Source organism: Elephantulus edwardii, unplaced genomic scaffold, assembly GCF_000299155.1.
Source record: "Elephantulus edwardii isolate Elephantulus edwardi_28Jun2011 unplaced genomic scaffold, EleEdw1.0 scaffold00275, whole genome shotgun sequence".
Classification (NCBI taxonomy): domain Eukaryota; kingdom Metazoa; phylum Chordata; class Mammalia; order Macroscelidea; family Macroscelididae; genus Elephantulus; species Elephantulus edwardii.
In genome coordinates this window covers 3413453-3429712 of record NW_006400025.1, presented here as the reverse complement: position 1 = coordinate 3429712, position 16260 = coordinate 3413453, and the positions used below count along the sequence as shown (strand labels likewise).

Below are 16260 nucleotides of genomic sequence, written 5' to 3'. Positions count from 1 at the left end.
TTGTAAAGAAAGAAGTTAATATTTTATGATCCAATTAATGTTAGATGATCTGTTGATCAAGAATTTTCTCCTCCTTCTCTCTCTTCCTTCTTTTTTTCCATATGTAAGGAAGAAATTCTTTTCATCTGCAGACAAGGTGGTCGAGGTACAAATAGGTGAAGTTATCTGTCTAGAGTCACATGGATGGCAATTGAAAAAAGGCAGAGATGGAACTTAGATCCATAGTGTTCAAGGGTAGGCTTAACTCCACTCTCCTGAGACTATAACTTCATGGGTGTGGGGATAGAATTTTCTCCAAACTTTTCTTAAGAAGAACATAGCTTACCCTCAAGCAGGAATGGGTAAGCTAGGGCTCATCAGCCAATTCTAGTTTTCATCTAATTTTGTAAATAAAGTTGTATTGGCACTCAGTCAGATTCTTGTGTTTACATACTGTTTGTAACTGGTTTTGAGCAACAACAGCTGAATTGAGTAATCCTGGGAGAGACTGCATTCCTGCAGAACCCAAAATATTGACTCTTTTGCCAGTTCATGGCAAGGCCACCCCACCCTACATCTACCTTCACCTCTAGTCCTTCAAGGAGGAAAAAAGTATCATCATAGTGTTCCTGGAATTCTACTTCTTGACTTGACTGTGCAAGGAGAACATTTCTGCTCAAACTTTTTTCCTTTTTAATTTTTATTGTGATTTGCATGAAAGTTTAGAGAGAAAATCCATTTTCCATGCAACGGTTCATCCACAAATGTTTCCTACACGTATTATCGGTGGGTCACAACCTCCCATTGCAACAGCATTCTTCGTGTTTCTTCTCTGGTTTTCCCATTTCTCTTCATTCTTCATTCCTATCCCTTCATGATTTCTGAACTTCTTCCCTGAGCAACTGCCACCCTTTTGAGTTGTATGTGGTGTTATTGATAATCTTATTGCTTTGCCTAGGTTGAAAGTTGACTCCTGGGTGTGACTCCAGCTTAAGAATTGAAGGATGACTGAATGCCATAATGTTGGATGACCAATAAGCCTGACTTTTAAATTTTTTTAAATTATTTTAAGTTTTGTTCTTAAATGTTTTATGCATGTATGTAAATAATTAGTCAACAGTCTCAGTGTACCTGTCAGCTGGCTGAGTTCATGTTTTCATTGTGTTTTTCCAAGGAACTTCGTCATGGGGAAATAGAAATATCCATTTGGGGGAAATTGCTCAGGAGTAGGAGGGAGGGAATCAGTTGCGACATTGCTGTTTCGACACGCCTCAGAGTTGAAAGTGACAAAAGTGAGGGCTTCTATTTTCGGAAATGGACATTTCCGTTCTCAGAGGACAGGGCAGCAGCATCTCCCCTGGGTGAGCAGTCACCTTCTTTATAAGCAGCTCCCATGGGACGGACATGGCAGTCTCTTTTGTCTTGCTGATACCACAGGATGGAATCCTTTAAGTGTCCTTTCAGTCCCCTAATTTCTCTGATCCTTCTCCTGTTCCATTCAGAGGTTTCCTGTGGCCCTGCACAAAGAAGACTCTACAAGATGCAAACCTTCAGGTAAGGCAACTCTTGAGGAGGTGGGGTGACTGTTGAAGAATGGGGATGTGCCACAGCTGTGTGGGCTGCTGGGCACTGAGGGATTTGGGGCCTGGGTTTGGGCTGGAGTAGGGGGCTGAGGTTGTGATTTCAAGAAGAGGCTGCCACATACACAGTCTTCAGAGCTTGTCTTCCAAAAGACAGAGACTTCTCAGCAGAGACTTGTTTTCTGGCAGCTCAAAGAGGACTCAACCCAGGCCAGGCACTGGGGCTGGGACCTGGTGACCAGACAGTGTATTGGGTGTAGAAGCAGAAAGAGGGATGAAGGGCAGGCATCCAACTGTCCACAGTCCAACATGCCAGGGGGAGTTAGACAAGGCTTGTCTGATGGTGACACAATGTGAAAACAAAATGTAGAAACAATAGTGGAATGTGAAAATAATAGTATAATGTACAGATAATAATGTAATGTGCAGATAATAGCTCTGTACATGGAAAACTACCATGATGTTTAAAAATTGGACAAGAATCTTGGTCAGATATTTTGTTGTAGAAATGATGGTTTGATAAGGGGAACTCTGGTTGAGGGCTCTCCATTCCCTGTGACAGCCCAAGAGTGAAGTCATGCCCGACTGAGTGACTAAGCGAATGATGTCACCATTTCATATCACCCTCTCTCTGGCTGGGCCTTCATGGGCACAAGCACGCACGCATATGCCACGAGGGCCCCTTCCCCACTCTCCACTCCACTCCAGGAAACTGCTGCTTCACAAAGTTTCCTTCAACACTTAGAACCAAATCAAACTGTTTCAGTCATGGCCAACAAGGAGAAATCCGAATAGACTCCAATTTTTAAAAGTCAGAGGAAGTGGAACTATAACTGAAAGGGGAATATTATTGTTTGAAGCTCTGGAATAAGAGACTCAGGAGTAGATAATGGAGGGGCTTTTCAAGAGCCTAATATGGAAAAATTGGGTTATTGTTCAGGACTCTAGAGCACAACAGACATTCAGGGCAAAATGGTGAGCTGCCGTCTTTGCTGGACACCCTTGTTTCCAATGGATCAAAAGATTTAGTTGCTATGTACCATTTATGCTGCTCTTATTTTATAAATGTGAGGTTAAATTTCTTAGCAGAGTAATTTTTCTGTTATCATACTGATTCATCCATATTTTACAATTTGGATTCTATTAATCAGCAATTAATAAATCAGGAGAACAAGATTAAAGCTCTTTTTTTGATCACTTGCTGACTCTCAATCACCTAGGAGCTCCTAGAAGTCTATCTACTCTCTCCATCACTATTACCACCACCAAGCACATGTGTGCACGTGCGACACATACACACCCTCCCCCCCACCACCACCACAAACACCAACGACAATAAAATCACTGCCACCAAGTGCATTCCACCTTATGGTGACTAGATAGACTAGAACTCTCCGTGACCTTAAAAGGCTACAACTCTTTACTATCAGAACACCTTCAATGTACTTCAAAGGATGTTTAATCTTCTTAGACATATACTCATATAGGGAACTAAGAATAACTTCAAAAGCTCAAATACATATGCAATTTGACTTCTAACCTAAGGCCTTGCAATAGCACTGACTCCTGCTCCTGGCTACCATACATGTTACAAAGTAAAACTTCTTCGTAAAGTTTTCTTGGTTGGAATTGTTACAGCAGCAAATTGCCAAGACTTTCTTCCATGGCACAATAAGTGGGATTATATATCAACCTTTAGGATCATAGTTGAGTGCAAACTTTGGCGATACCCATGGTGCAATTGGTTAATGTGCTCAGGTGATAAAGCTAGAAGGATCAAGTCCATTGAGATATACTTCAGAAGGAGTGCTTGGTGGTCGACTTCTGAAAATCGATCATGGAAAACCTTGTAGAGCAGACACACACACAGGGTCGCATAAGGTTAGAAAAGCACTTGGTATATATGGTGTGTATGCTAAGCTAAAGGTTGTTGGTTCTCGCCAAGTCATAGTGCTGTAGAGGAAAACTCTGGGAATCTGTTACCATAAATATTACAGCCAAGAATATCCTGTGGTTCAGTTCAACTCTAACACATATGGAGTCCATGTTTTGGAACTGACTACAGGCAACAAATTTCAGGTTTGGCAAAGCACTTCTCCACTGGCTCAGCCCTGTGAGAGCTCACAGGCTCCTCAGAGAAACCTGGTGGGAGAGGAGTTGTTAGCACACTGCATATGAGAGAACCTAAGGGATCAAGATGACGCTAACAGGTGACTGGGGTGTAGGGCCACTTCTTGACAGGTCCTACTTACTCCATTTCTCAGCTACAAGCCCTACTCAGAAGAAACAAAGTCTTTTCTCAAGAAGAAAGATCTGGACACCAAACCCAAGAACCACTGTGAGCTGAAGAGGGAACCACTCGCAGTGAGATGGCTAGTATTGTGACACCTGGCTAGGGAAGGGCTCTGAGGCAACATGTTAAATACATGATACATGAAAGACGTATGGTCCTGCCAAAAAAAGCTCAAGGCCGTCAAGAAGATTTGTGGTAACCCTGTAAGACAGAGTAGAGTCACCTCACAGTGTTTTCAAGGCTGTAATCTCTACAAAGGTGGAGTCACACTGTCCTCACATGAAGTGACTGGCGTTTTGAACCATTAACCTTGTGCTTAGCAGCTGAGCACTTAACCACTGCACAGCCAGGGCTCCTTCACTGGCTCGCACAAGTTACAAAGTTGTACTGATTGTAATGACTATAGTTAGAATACTCTCAAGTGGCTATTCACATTTTCATTCAAATATTGAATTAGTGTAGAATAAAATGGAAAATTCAGATCCTCTCACTCACTGCTTCTCTTTTCAGACCTTAACAATGCTATAGGGCTAGTTGGTTACAGTCATGTACAGTGATGATTTAGAGCATTTCCATCCTCATTGGAAAGTTCTATTGCGTAGAACTGTTCTAGATTAGGACCTGCTGAAACAGAAGGTGTTTGCTCTGGGACTCTGAACATGAGGGTCAAGATACGAAGACAGGCAGAATATGGGTTCACTGTTTACTAGCAAGCGAGTTCTGGTGGTCTGGTGTAAGGAGTTACACTGCCAAGCCAAAGAATGAAGTTCAAATGCACCAGCTTCTCCACGGAAGGAAGATGGATCTCCTCCTCCTGTGCAATTTACCACCTCTGAAAATCTGCTATTAATCAGCTCTAACTCAATGCTACAGAATAACAGACCACTAACTAGTAGGGAGCTCTAGCTGCATAGTAGTAGGGAGTTGTGCTCCCAGCTCAAAGGTATATGGTTTAAATCCACCAGCTGTTTTACAGGAGAAAGATGAGGAATGTCCTCTTGTGCAATTTATAGCCTCTGAAAACCTTCTGGAGGATGATCTATGAATCAATTCTGACTCAATGGTGTATCACAATAACTTAGTAGCAGTGTGAGTGTACTTAATCTCTGAAACATTCTCAGCCTCAGTCTCCTCATCTGTGAAATGGGTGAGTCAGTGTGCATACCCATATCAGAGCTGGATTTCAAGTGAGTGAGCTTTGTGGAAATCAAGATGTTGGGCCATGGGGGCCAGACTATCCACTGTAACTGGGGCCTTCTGTTTTTTAGAATCTGGGATGTAAACCAGAAGGTCTTCTACTTAAGTAATAACCAACTAGTTGCCGGATACTTGCAAGCAGCCAATGATAAATTAGAAGGTGAGTGATTGGAAGGAAAGTCAACATTACATGGGCAGTAGGTCACTTTGCTGCATTTTCAGAGAGTCTGCTATATTGTGGTCTACACTGTGAAGTGTCAATGCGATTTTTCAATCCCTGTTGGGTTTGCGTACTGAGTTTGGAACATGTGAGGCTTGGTCCCTGGATCCCAGGCTTACATGATCATAGTCTCAAGGAGACAGGACTGATGGAGCCCAGGTCAGGAGCCCCACCCACAGACAGAGCAGTCCCAGGGCCACAGCTGAGAGAGGCCACGGTCCACAATATAACATTTGTCTTTACCTTCTTCCTGAGCCTATTTATCCTTCCATGTTCCTGTGTGATTCAATCTCACTTTCTACCTCAAATTAACACACTCCATGCAGGCTAGGGTGTGTTCCTTGTCTGTGGATACCACACTCAGTTAGGCTCCTGCACAGGCCCTAACCAGCTGGCAGGCTTGGACAAGCTTCACCTGCTTTATTTTTCACTGTCCCATTAGCAAAATGAAGGCAATCAGATGACTTGATCTGAGGTTTATGCAGCATCAGCATTCTAAGATGGTACCATGTCCCTGGAGCTGACTGGTAGTGGAAAAGAGTGTCTCCATTCCCGACCCTTCAAGCCCCTTGTTTTCTCAGCTGCCTGGCTTGGTCAACGAACACAACCTACTTCTTCTGCCCTTCTTGTCATTCTCCTAATGAAATGCTCTAAAGCACAGAGAAACAGATAACTATTTCTTCATGGAAGTCACTGAGGGATTAGGTGCATGCAGTCACCCAGGCCTCTGAGGACCAGGTCTGAGGTCCCACGTATGACTCTGTGCTATCTCCCTGCCTCGTGGGCAACACATCTGTTAACCTTGCAGCAGTCAAATATCCCGGGAAGGGAGGCAATGACAGAAACCAGGGATTGCACGATATTGGAGACCATAATTGAGAAATAACTAAATCATGTGTTAGGTTTGAGCTTAATTTTGGACCTAGTCCAGGAAAATAGTGTCTCAACATTTTTATGTTATTTTGAGTTTTTAAATGAGGGGAGGGGACAGAAAACTAGCCCAAAAATAGTCCAGACTGCTGTCTCTTCCCACCTCTGCCTCCTCTTCTCCCTATAACCTGACCATTGACCTTTCTTCTTCCCCAGAGAAGATAGAAGTGATGCCCAATGAGTCTCATAATGTGTTCCTGGGAGTCCACAGAGGGAAGCTGTGGCTGTCCTGTGTCAGGTCTGGTGATAAGATGGCACTCCAGTTGGAGGTAAGGACCTTTTTCAGATATCAGACCACATTGTAATCACATGACACTGTGGGTAGACGAGGATTACATGGGCAGTTCTGTTCTACGCCATGGAGCTGGGATGCCTATGGCTGCATTAAGGCAAGGAGATTGGCTGGGGCCAGGCGGACAAGATGCCTTCTCCTCCAGGCCCTCTGTCCACATGGCCTCTGATTTCAAGGTAGTCAGTCTGAACTTCCTTACAACATGGCAGCAGTCTGAAAGGAAAGCCCTCCTTGTGCATCGACACTGATGATGTCCTCTGACCAAAGTTATCAATTGATTCAGTCCTAAGTTAATAAGAAAGGGGCTACACAGGGCATAAGCACTGGAGGATTTCATTAATTGGGGATATCATAGCACTTCATGCCTTAATGTTCCTTAATCCCATGTAATATTACTGACGGTCCAGCTCTGGGATAACAGAACTGTTTCAGGGGTTGTTGGAGTAGATCATAACCCAAATCTGAGTGTCTAGAATGGTGGCACTGTCTCTCCCCTCCAGACCAGAGGGGCAATTTTGGAAAGTGTGGACTAGGGACAACCAAAAAAATAAGCTGCAATAGTTTTCACTTCTCCTGTGCTCAGCCTCTGAGGCTCTGACCTAGACATAGCAATAGTCTTCTTATACTAGAAGATATTTGCTAAATGAATTTGTCCCAGCCATTGTGACTAGGCCATCAAAGTAAAAATGTGACAATTGATAGCTCTTTATGTCATTGTGTTCCTGGGACATGTCTCCAGTGGCCAGAGGACCATGTGATAGGTGGAGTATACAAGGCAGGTCCCTCCAGACCCTCATATTTTACTTGTCCTTGTCTTTGCTTCCAGGACATTAACATCACCGACCTGGTCAGGAACAAGGAGGAGGCCAAACGCTTCACTTTCATCCACTCACAGAATGGCCCTACCACCAGTTTTGAGTCAGCTTCCAACCCTGGCTGGTTCCTCTGCACAGAGTCTGAAGGGGATGGACCCGTCAGCTTCACCAACAAGCCCAGAGATGCCACCAAGCTCACCCAGTTCTACTTCCATGAGGAACCATAGTGCAGCTCATCATTATACTCCACTCCCACCTCATGGATGACTATGGGGGCTGCCCCCCCCCCACGTTGCTGCTTGAGGGTCTCTTGGCTGTCTTGAAGCAGGGGCTTATTTTTGGAAGAAGGTGTAAAGCTGATTCAGTCTCCATGCTTCCTCCAGAAGTATTTCTACAATGTAAACCTGATCATAACACTCCTTTGCCAAAGTTCTTCATTGTCATATGTGCATCCAGGATAAAACCTAACTCCATCTGAGCCCTGTCCTCTCATCCAGCCTGGTCAGCCTGTTCTTCCCCCAGCTCCTCCTCACCCACCACATGCCCATGTCCCTAGTGTTTCATACTTCTCTCTGCTCAGTACCAAGTGGCTCCACAAGTCTCTTTTTCAAATTGATGCTCATTTATGACAAAAGTTTTTAAAGGTCTATGGAGAAATGGAAAAGAAGGATTTTCATGAAAATGTTATCCCTTCTGAAGGAGAATTGGTAATGTCCTTTCTGGGAAAATATAGCAGTGAAGAATGAACAAGTTCTTACACTTGTAGAATGATAATGAAAGTTTATATTAGCACTCATTTTATGTTTTCTGTCATTTATTTTTTTTTTAATTTCACAATATGTACGAATTTAAAAAGCACATTCCAATCTGTTGTTCATAGGATTGCTGCGAGTCATAATGCATAGTGTAATCGTAGTCACAGCAACTAACAACAATAGACTATGGTATGTTAATTTTGTTTCTAATTTCTGAAATGTTCCTGTAAGTCTGGGCCCTGTCACCTAGGACCTTGAACACCACTTACAAATTCAGAAATACTTTCCTTTCCCCATCTCTGCCCTAAAATGTCAACAGCTCTTTGGTCCACCCTCTTTATGAACTCTCAAGAGGGATGAGTTGCTTCTTGGTCATTTCTGAGTCTTGTATGACCAGTGACCATGCGCTCCCCCGCCCCCGACTAGAAACTCCTGAGGACAGTACATCTTCTGTGTCTGAAGTGCTGGTGGGACCAAGCGGATGGCCTAGCCCTCAACAAGATACTCAGTATTGAGTAGGTTTCCAGTCCCATGATACTTAAGATTTGTTTTACAATAAAACCTTGAAAATGGCACTTATTTGGTTGGCTGTGCTCATGACCTCATGGACCTGGGACATAGAGAACTGGGGAGATGACGAGGCAGCAGGTCAGTCCCAAGTGAAGCTGGGGCCTTGGGCTCTTCTCAGTCCTCATTCTCTCATCTGACTGAACCCTCCTCAGGTAATGTGAGCATAGATTTCCCTGCCCTCCTGAGAATGTGCAAAACAGCTTTATTCACAATCACACACCTTTTGATACACTTCCAAACGTGTGTCTACAGAGGACTGAATGCATAAGTCAGATGTTCATACAAAGAAATCTCAACTGGCAAAGAAAATGAATAAACCACAGCCAGCTGCACCCAGCAAGGTATGTTACTCTTACCAACATGATATGGGGGGGAAACCCACCAAAAACGCATACAGCAAGCTCCAATTTATGTGAGTTCACAACAGACACCAAGGAGGTGCTCTGTAGAGTAATGAATAAACCTAAAGAAGAGCAAGGACATGCTGTCCCTTTAAGTCTGGGTAATTGTTGACACCTGAGCAAGCAGAAAGACCACAAGTGGAGGGCTTTAATTTCTCACAGCTGTTTGGGGTGGTTTTCTTTCATTGTGGAAGAAATAATTTTTTCAGTTTATCTAATATTTTTCTCAGCATTCCTTAGATATCTCCTATTCCCCATTTAGCCTTACTCCTCTCTGTACTTAATTGAATCTTTCAAATCTGCAAAGTGGTTAGTTTAAAACATACCATATACCGATATGGTCTCTCATTAATAGAACAAAAAAAACTTCATTGCCAAATGGAATTAATCATTAACCAACAGGTGTAGGGGTTATGATTATTCTAACGCATTATTTTGTTATTATGTGCCATCAAGTGTAGAATGACTCATAGCAACCCTATGAATAACAGATGTAAGCCCTCTCCTATCTTGTGCCTCACAAACTCTGATACACATTAAATAACACATAATTTTGGGAATATGCAATTCAATCTACACCAGAAGATCAGGCAGGGACATATTTTATTTCTTGTATGGATATAGTTAGGCAATTTTCTGTGCGTGTACTGCCTTTCATTACTTAACAACATCTGTTGTTGTATCTGTGTCATTGAGTTGAGTGAGACTCATAGAGCAACAGACAGATTTAAGATCTGTTTTATTCTATGTCATCCTCATCAACTCTGACATACTTGAGCTCATTGCTGCAGTCACCATATCAATCTGTTTCATTGAGGTTCTCCCTTCCTTTCACTGACCTTCCACGTTTCCAAGCATGATGTGCCTTTCCCTTTCTTTTCTTTTTTTAATATTTTTACTATTAATTTTAATGAAAATTTACAGAGACTTTGGACTTCCATTCACTCATTGTTGCACTTTTCACACTGCCCAACCCTCCCCACCCCAGTACACTCCTCTCTTTGAAAAGTAAAAGAAAAATTCTTTCATTGTTTTACAATCACTCCCCCAAGGTCCACTCCACTATGCAGCCTTCATTCTGGACTCCTGTCATGACAATAATACCCAATCATATATCCCTTTTAAACAGTTCTCTCCCTCATCTGCTTCAATGCGGTATACATTATTTATCCCGTCTTTCCCAGTGTCTCCCCAACCCCAATGTCAGTCCTGTTTTACAACAGTGGCACTAGGAAAAGATAAAATAGGTGAATGGGATCTTCTAAGAATCAAATCCCTATGCACATCCAAACACTTCTCCAACAGAGTAAAAAAGGGAAGCCACAGACTGGGAAAAGACATTTGATAATGACATATCAGATAAGGGACTTATATTAGAATTTATAAAGTAGTTGAGCACCACAACAAGGTAAAGATAAACAATCCAATTGAAAAATGGGTACAAGATATGAACAGACACTTCACCACAGAAGATATTCAGATGGCTAACAAGCACATGAAGAAATGTTCAAAATCCCTAGCTCCAAGAGAGATGTAATTCAAAACAACTGTGAGATATCATCTCACCCCAGTCAGAATACCAAAATTTATCAGAACAGCAAGCAACAAATGCTGGTGAGGTTGTGGAGAAACTGGAACCCTGATTCACTGTTGGTGGAAGTGTAAAATGGTGCAACCATTTGTGAAAGGCTGTATAGCGCTTTCTCAAAAAGTTGCAAATAGAGATACCATTTGAGCCAGCAATTCCACTACTGGGAATATACTCTAAAGAGACCATAACCCACATCCAAGTAGATAATATGCACACCCATGTTTATTGCAGCTTTGTTCACAATAGCAAGGAGTTGGAAACAACCTAAGTGCCCATCAACAAACAAATGGATAGAGAAGCTGTGATATATTCACACAATGAAATACCACACTGCATTGAAAACAAGGAACTCATTCAATATTATTCAAAATGGGTGAGCCTGGAGGACATTATGCTGAGTGAAATATCTCAGTCACAAAAAGACAAATACTGCATGGTTCCATTTCTTTTCTAACATGACCAAAGTCATCCTGGCTTTCAAGCAGCAATCTGATTGCACTTTCTCTAAGATATATCTGTTTGTTCTCTTTGACAGTCCTTGGGATATTCAATACTTTTCTCCAAAGCTACAACTCAAAGATAATGATTCTTCTTCTGTCAACCTTATTTCTTGCCCAGTTCTCAAATGCAAACCAAGTGATTGAAAAGACCATGGCCTGAATCAGGTGCACTTTAGTCTTTAAGCTGACATCATTGCTCCTTACCATTTTGGAGAAACTTTCCTAATGCAACATGTATAAAAATGTCTATAAAATACAAAATTTTTGCTTTGTTGAGGTGTGAGGGAAAGGAGCTCTGAAGGAGTCATGAGCTTTGCAGGCAGAACGTTGGATGAGGAGCAATAATGGGATTGTAGGGTGATGACTTATCAACCATCTCAGCCAATAGAGTAAGACAGGAAGACATACTGCCCTACTTCCTGCCCAGGTTCTGCTGGACTCTGGCCTTGGATTTGAGAACCCTGGAGTCAGACTCCAGGGAAGGAACTTGTGATTTAATCTTGACAAAGTCACCTTTCTCCTCAGGACTTGTTTTCCTTTTTTTTTTTTTTTTAAAGAAAGCGTTGTAACAGCGCATGGTTTTCCAATCAGAGCCTCAGAGACCTCTCCCAGAGGCCCTACAAATGAGAAGCCCCCAAGAGCGAGGCTGTGAAGGGTAAATTCCACTGCCAAAACCTGCCTCACCAGAATGCTCAGTTTATCTCTGCTCTTCAAATGGAATTTCTTTTTTTAATATAATTTTAAGGAAAGTTAGCAGAAAAGCTGGATTTTCATTTATTCATTGTTGCACATTTTCCTCTCTCCCTTCTCTTTCCCTAGTTCACTTTGCGGTGCACCTCTTGTTCTGGACTATTGTCATACGTAATTTCCCTCATCTGTTCCAATGTTCGTTATCTATTCATTCTTTTTCCTAGTGTTTCCCCAACCCCCATGTCAGTACTGCTTTATAACAGTAGTCTTCTACTGTGTTTGTCCTTTTCTGACAGAGATATTTCACTCAGCACAATGTCCTCTCTACAGGGTCACCATGTTGTGTAATGTTAAACTGAATTTCTTAAATGACTTTGTTTCAAGAAAATATTTTACTTATAAAATCAAACAACATCTAACAGTTAAAAGATAATGGAGTGGAAACTATCTCTTTTCTGGATCTCAGATTCTGTGATTATGGTGAGGCCACTCCACAGAACTAGGCTTGTTTTTCCTCAAGTGTAAAATGGGAATGAGATGAACAGATGTCTGTGAAAACGCTGTGTGAGTGATAGAAGACTGCCATATAGCCAACCCTGAATAAAATGCAAAAAGTCCAAAGAGGCCTCTCACAAATTCAAAACTCATTGTTGTCTAGGTGAAACCTATTCATAACTAACTTTCTGCCAGGTTTTTGAAGTCTGTAAATCACACAAAAAGAGATTGTCCATCTCTGTCCCACCACTTTGGGTAAGCAACAAAACTCCCTACACACTTCATTGCCAGAGCTCCCTCCAACAAAGCTCAATGTTTCCAACTGTGGCTAACACTTGTGAAGGCTCTATAATCATCCACTCATATGGTACAGAAGGAGAATAAAGACTGATACTCCACACAGATACACTCAGTTCCTGGTCATCGGGTATGGGTTAGTAGCAGACAATAAAAAAAGAAAGATTAAAGAACAACTGATCTATTTGAATTATGGTGTTAGGAGAAGGTGAAACCAGACTCTGTCTGACATATTTTGGGCATGTTGCAAGGAGGCACCAGTCCTCGGAGAGGGACATCATTCTTGGAAGGGTTGAAGCACATCAGAAGAGATGAAGACCCTGGATGAGATGGATTGACTCAGTGACTGGGGTAATGGAGGTAGGTGTGCCAGAGACTGTAAGGTTGGCTTAGGATAGTGCAGGATTCAGAGCTGTTGTAAATAAGATCACTATGAGTCGCAGGTGACATGGCAGCACATAACAGCAACAACAACAGCAGCAAAAAATATCAGATTATCAGAACAAACAGATATGTCTTGGAGGAAATATAAGGAGAGTGCTCCTTAGAAGTAAGGATGGTGAGACTTTGCCTGCTGAGCTCTGGTGGCACAGTCCACAGGAAACTGTGTTGCTAATCCAAAGGTAGTTCCACGCTGGTGGTTCAGGTCCATCAGAGGCTCCAGAAGGAAAAGATAGGACATTCCCTCCTGTACAATTAATGGCCTCTAAAAACCTGCTAAAGGGTCAGCTGGAAGTTGGTTTCAACTTGATGGCAATGACTTTGACTACTTTGAATATGTGGAAAACCCAATCTCTAGAGAAGGACATTATGTTTGGTAAAGTAGAGGCAATAAAAGGGAAAACTCAACAAGAAACTCCAGGAATTGATGGCATGCCAACAAACAGATGCTGCCCTGGACATGTTCACCAGGTTGTGCAAAGAAAAGAAATCTGAAGAACAACCACCTGACTAACTGACAGGAAGAGAGTCATATTTATTCCCATTCCAAAAAAAAAGTGACCTGACAGTGTGGAAATTGTTGAATGATATCACACGCAAGCAAAATTCTGCTAAAGATCATCCAAAAACGACACGAACAATACATTGACAAAGAAATACCAGAAATACAAACTGGAATTAGAAGAGGCCATCACAACATAGATATTATCACCAATGTCAGATAGATCTTGGGTGAAATCAAAGAGCACCAGAATGATATCTATCTGTGTTGCATTGACTATGCAAAGGCATTTGACTGTGTGGATCACAACAAATTGTGACTAATCTTAAGAAGAATAGGAATCCCAGAACACCTGATCTGTGCTCATACAAAACCTACACTTCGACCAGGAAGCAGTCATCAGAACAGAGCAAGGAAACACTGGTTGGTTCAAAATTAGGAAAGGGGTGTGTCAGTGATGTGTTCTGTCTCCATATTTTTTTCAGTCTTTATGAGGACCATATCATTTGGGAGGCTGGACTTTATGAGGAGGAATATGGCAACAGGCTTGGAGGAAGACTCATCAACAACCTGCATTAGATCAAACACTACCTTCAGTGTGGATTACGTGTTAACCTCAAGAAAACAAAGATCCTCGCCACTGGGCCAATAGACAACAAAATGATAAAGAGAGAAAATATTAAAGTTGTTACTGGAGCTAGTATTCATTTAATTTGGTATCATATTAGTTCCCTTCTATCACTTGCTTTTCTCTTGAGTCTTGTCTGCTTGGCATCTACGGGCAAATAGTGTCTCTGACTTGTTGATCCCCTAAACACCTACTTTCCTTGTTTAATGAGCATTCACCTATTCTTTTAATACTTCCTCACTTTGGCTTACATTATTGTAAAATTTCCCTAAGAAAGGAAAAGCTGTAAACTTTTATCTTCCTGCTAGAATGCAAGCCCACACATCCTAACATTTTTGTCCTTTTCATTCTATGAGTACATAGATCAATGCCTGACATGTAACAAGTTCTCAGTAAGTATTTGGTGAATAAAGGTATTGGTTTCTGACATACTAATAGAGATGGAGCTCTCATGATATTATCACAGCCCATGGTGTGTCACATTGCTGAACAGAGGTAGGTTGTTCCAACCAACCAGCTGCTCTTTAGGAGAAAGAGGAGTAGTCTTCTCCCATAAAAATTTACAGCTTTGGAAACCCAATGAAGGGTCCTTATGAATTGCAATTAACTCAGCTATGTGAGAGTGCATGAGAGGATCAAAGGGCTCAAAGGGAATAGAAACCTGGTAAGAGAAGATGAGAAAAATCTAAGAGAAAATGACTTCTAAGCACACCGTACTCTTAAGACCACAGAATCATAGAATAACTAATACAAGAACTTAAAAAGGAAATATAAATGGTTCCTGTCTTTAAGGCTTTAACCTAGTCAGAGTTTCCAGACTACCTAGGTAAAGAAATCCCTCTATCATTTTGATTTTCCCTTTTAATAAAAAAGGAGATGACTGGAAAAAATGTGACGTTCTTATTATATATACCTGTGGAGATTAGGGGGAAAAGGAACTTCCATCATCACCTTCTACTAAGAGATTTTTATTCAATTGGTCTGAGGTTGCCTGGGGTAGGACCAAGATATCAGAGTATCAGGGTGTTGATCCTCTGGACCATAAGCCTCCTGACTTGGGGTTCTCAGGTCACATCTTCTTAGCTGTTCTCCCCATCTTTGGGGAGATGTTCTCCCCATTTGCAGGTAGTGTCTGCAAATCAAATGAGAGAGGTTATCCTTAATATCAGACAAAAGTCATCTACCAAAGCAGCAATAGATCTACCTGCTTTCATTTAGCTGAAAGTAGACAGTGTCCTTCTTTTTCAATCATAAGACCACAACTAAGAAACTCTTCAACTTTTACTTTTCTTAAAAGAAATTGTGCTATAATAGTTGGCATTAAATTGGGTAAGAGTCCTTGAAATCTCTGCAAAACCAAATTATTCTGTACTTGCTCCCTTCATATAGCAATGAAATCCTTCAGCCAGAGATGCATATTACACGTAATGTGTGCTTGATGTTAAACCCAAGTCTTTCAGGAAATTTGGAAGGATGATGAAAGAACGGTATTTTCTCCCTCTTTGATGGTTCTGTGTGTCCATCTGGGTTAGCCACCTTTGTTGTTGGGGCTGCAAAGACAGCCCCCAACTCATGAAAATTCTATATAAAATGGACCAAAATGATCCATAATCAATATCTACAGCAACCAGCTGTCAAAAATCAATTAACATATTTTACTGGGTAAATCTTCTGTCAAGGACCTTGTTAAAGCACTACGGAATAGGCTTGAGTCTGCACCATTATGTGCAGTCATTGGAAGCTGCCTTTCTGTGTGATGCCATGTTCCTAAAACTTTCACCCCCCCAAAAAAATTGCTAAAAACAAGCCTTTCTTTCCCTAGAGGGACTTAGTGCCTCTTCTATACTATGTCTTCAAATTTGTTTTTTTCTAACAAAATTTTGGCATGACTCCATCCTTCACTGTGTATTTCACCCCCGAAGAAAAGTATATCGACAAAAATCTAAAAAACATCAAACAATTGTATCATGAAAAGGATAAAGTACATGTGGAGAACAGCCCTTGGAAAAATACTCAATATATGTCTACTAATGCCACTGTCTATTCTTCTCAGGATGAGACATAAGATACTCTTCCCATGCCTG

General features: G+C 41.6%; 1 protein-coding gene across 1 annotated transcript; it reads left to right on the top strand.

Annotated features, from left to right (window-relative positions):
* The first annotated feature begins 1417 nt into the window (after nt 1-1417).
* IL1RN (interleukin 1 receptor antagonist) lies at nt 1418-7533 on the top strand. Its single transcript, XM_006900192.1, has 4 exons — nt 1418-1533; nt 5121-5209; nt 6356-6468; nt 7318-7533. The coding sequence occupies exons 1-4, from the start codon at nt 1418-1420 to the stop codon at nt 7531-7533; spliced, it is 534 nt and encodes a 177-aa protein (XP_006900254.1).
* The last annotated feature ends 8727 nt before the right edge of the window (nt 7534-16260 follow it).